The sequence below is a fragment of the Fragaria vesca genome, linkage group LG5 (assembly GCF_000184155.1).
Source record: "Fragaria vesca subsp. vesca linkage group LG5, FraVesHawaii_1.0, whole genome shotgun sequence".
Lineage (NCBI taxonomy): Eukaryota > Viridiplantae > Streptophyta > Magnoliopsida > Rosales > Rosaceae > Fragaria > Fragaria vesca.
This window is the reverse complement of record NC_020495.1, coordinates 16,597,360-16,598,731: the sequence shown is the minus strand read 5'-3', so window position 1 is coordinate 16,598,731 and position 1,372 is coordinate 16,597,360. Positions and strand designations below refer to the sequence as shown.

The 1,372-nt window shown below is 43.7% G+C and overlaps 1 protein-coding gene across 1 annotated transcript; it reads left to right on the top strand.

Annotated features, from left to right (window-relative positions):
- Window positions 1-253: 253 nt before the first annotated feature.
- LOC101292028 lies at window positions 254-1,147 on the top strand. Its single transcript, XM_004301471.1, has one exon. It carries the CDS (start codon window positions 254-256, stop codon window positions 1,145-1,147), a length of 894 nt encoding a protein of 297 aa, XP_004301519.1.
- Window positions 1,148-1,372: the final 225 nt, after the last annotated feature.

The window sequence follows — 1,372 nt, the reverse complement described above, 5'->3', positions numbered from 1 at the left end:
AAGAGGAAGTCATGAAAGAAAGATAAAGTGGAAGAGTAGAGGAAGTCACGAAGAAAGAAGAAAACCAAAACTACAGTATTACGAAAAGGAATCTCCAATTGTGTAACCCAAAGCCATCCTTTTCTCCGGCCTCTTTCTCCTTTTCTCTTCATCATACTCGTGTATAAAAACACGAGTCTTACTTGTTTTCTTCCTAGGGTTTATCGATCAATAAACCCTAGCCAATATTTATTGGCATCGATCAGTTTTATCAATGTCGTCGTCACTGGTTCGTCCTCGTCCTCGTGTTATGGTCAATGGAATAAGAAGAATGAGAACCTTCCGTTTCTTCTGGTGCCGCCATTGCCAACATACTGTAAGAATTGCCTCTTCTAACCCATATGGACTTCAATGTCACTATTGCTCCAATGAGCTCAATCATGAGCTCGATGTATTAAGGCCTGCAGCCTCCCTCAATAACCACCTTCATCAAGCCCTAGAACCTTCTCCCACTGCCCGGTTACTTCAAAACCTTGCTCTAGCCCTCGATCCTCCCCCTCCGAGGCACCACGGACGACTTCGATGGCAAATCGAAACCGACAATGAGCCTGTTGATCATCCGCGGTCTTGGATCACCCTCCAGTTCGACAGACCGCCAAGACTTGTAGTCCCTGTGCCACAAAATGCCACCCTCGACGAGGATCATACTAATAACGCTACTACTTTCGAGGAAGCAACAAATGAGGTTCAAAGTGAGCGTCGAGGGCCGCCGCCAGCACCCGGTTGGGCAATCGAAGGATTGCCGACGGTGAAAGTCACGGAAGAGGGGTTGGTGAAGGAACCTGGTTGCCCGGTTTGCAAAGAAGTGTTTGTGGTTGGTGGAGAAGTGAGAGAAATGCCATGCAAACATGTGTATCATTCTGATTGCATTGTCCCTTGGCTCAGCTTACACAATACTTGTCCAGTTTGCCGATATGAGCTTATTAACAATGGGATCGATGATGATCGAAATCCTGAAAATTATTACGCAGAGGAGGAGGAAGAAGCGGTGACGTCACGATATTGGTGGTGGAATCAGTTCCTTTCCTTGTGGCCATTTCGTGCATTAGTTCATTGGAGGCAAGGTTACCTTGATAACCAAGCAAGGCCTCAAGGTACTCAAGTTTAAATATTAATTTGTTGCTTGTTTTATCAAATTTATTTGTATTGTTGTTTTTCGTACAATTAAACCTACCTAGCTATAGCTACTTGACTAATTAAGGTTTTAATTTGCAGGTAGAACCTGGTGGTCCTCTTGGATTATTCTATAGCTCAGTTAATAAGTACGCGATGATGTAAATTAAGCAATTTGTATATATATGTATGTTGGCTTTGGTTATACAAGATTGCTCCA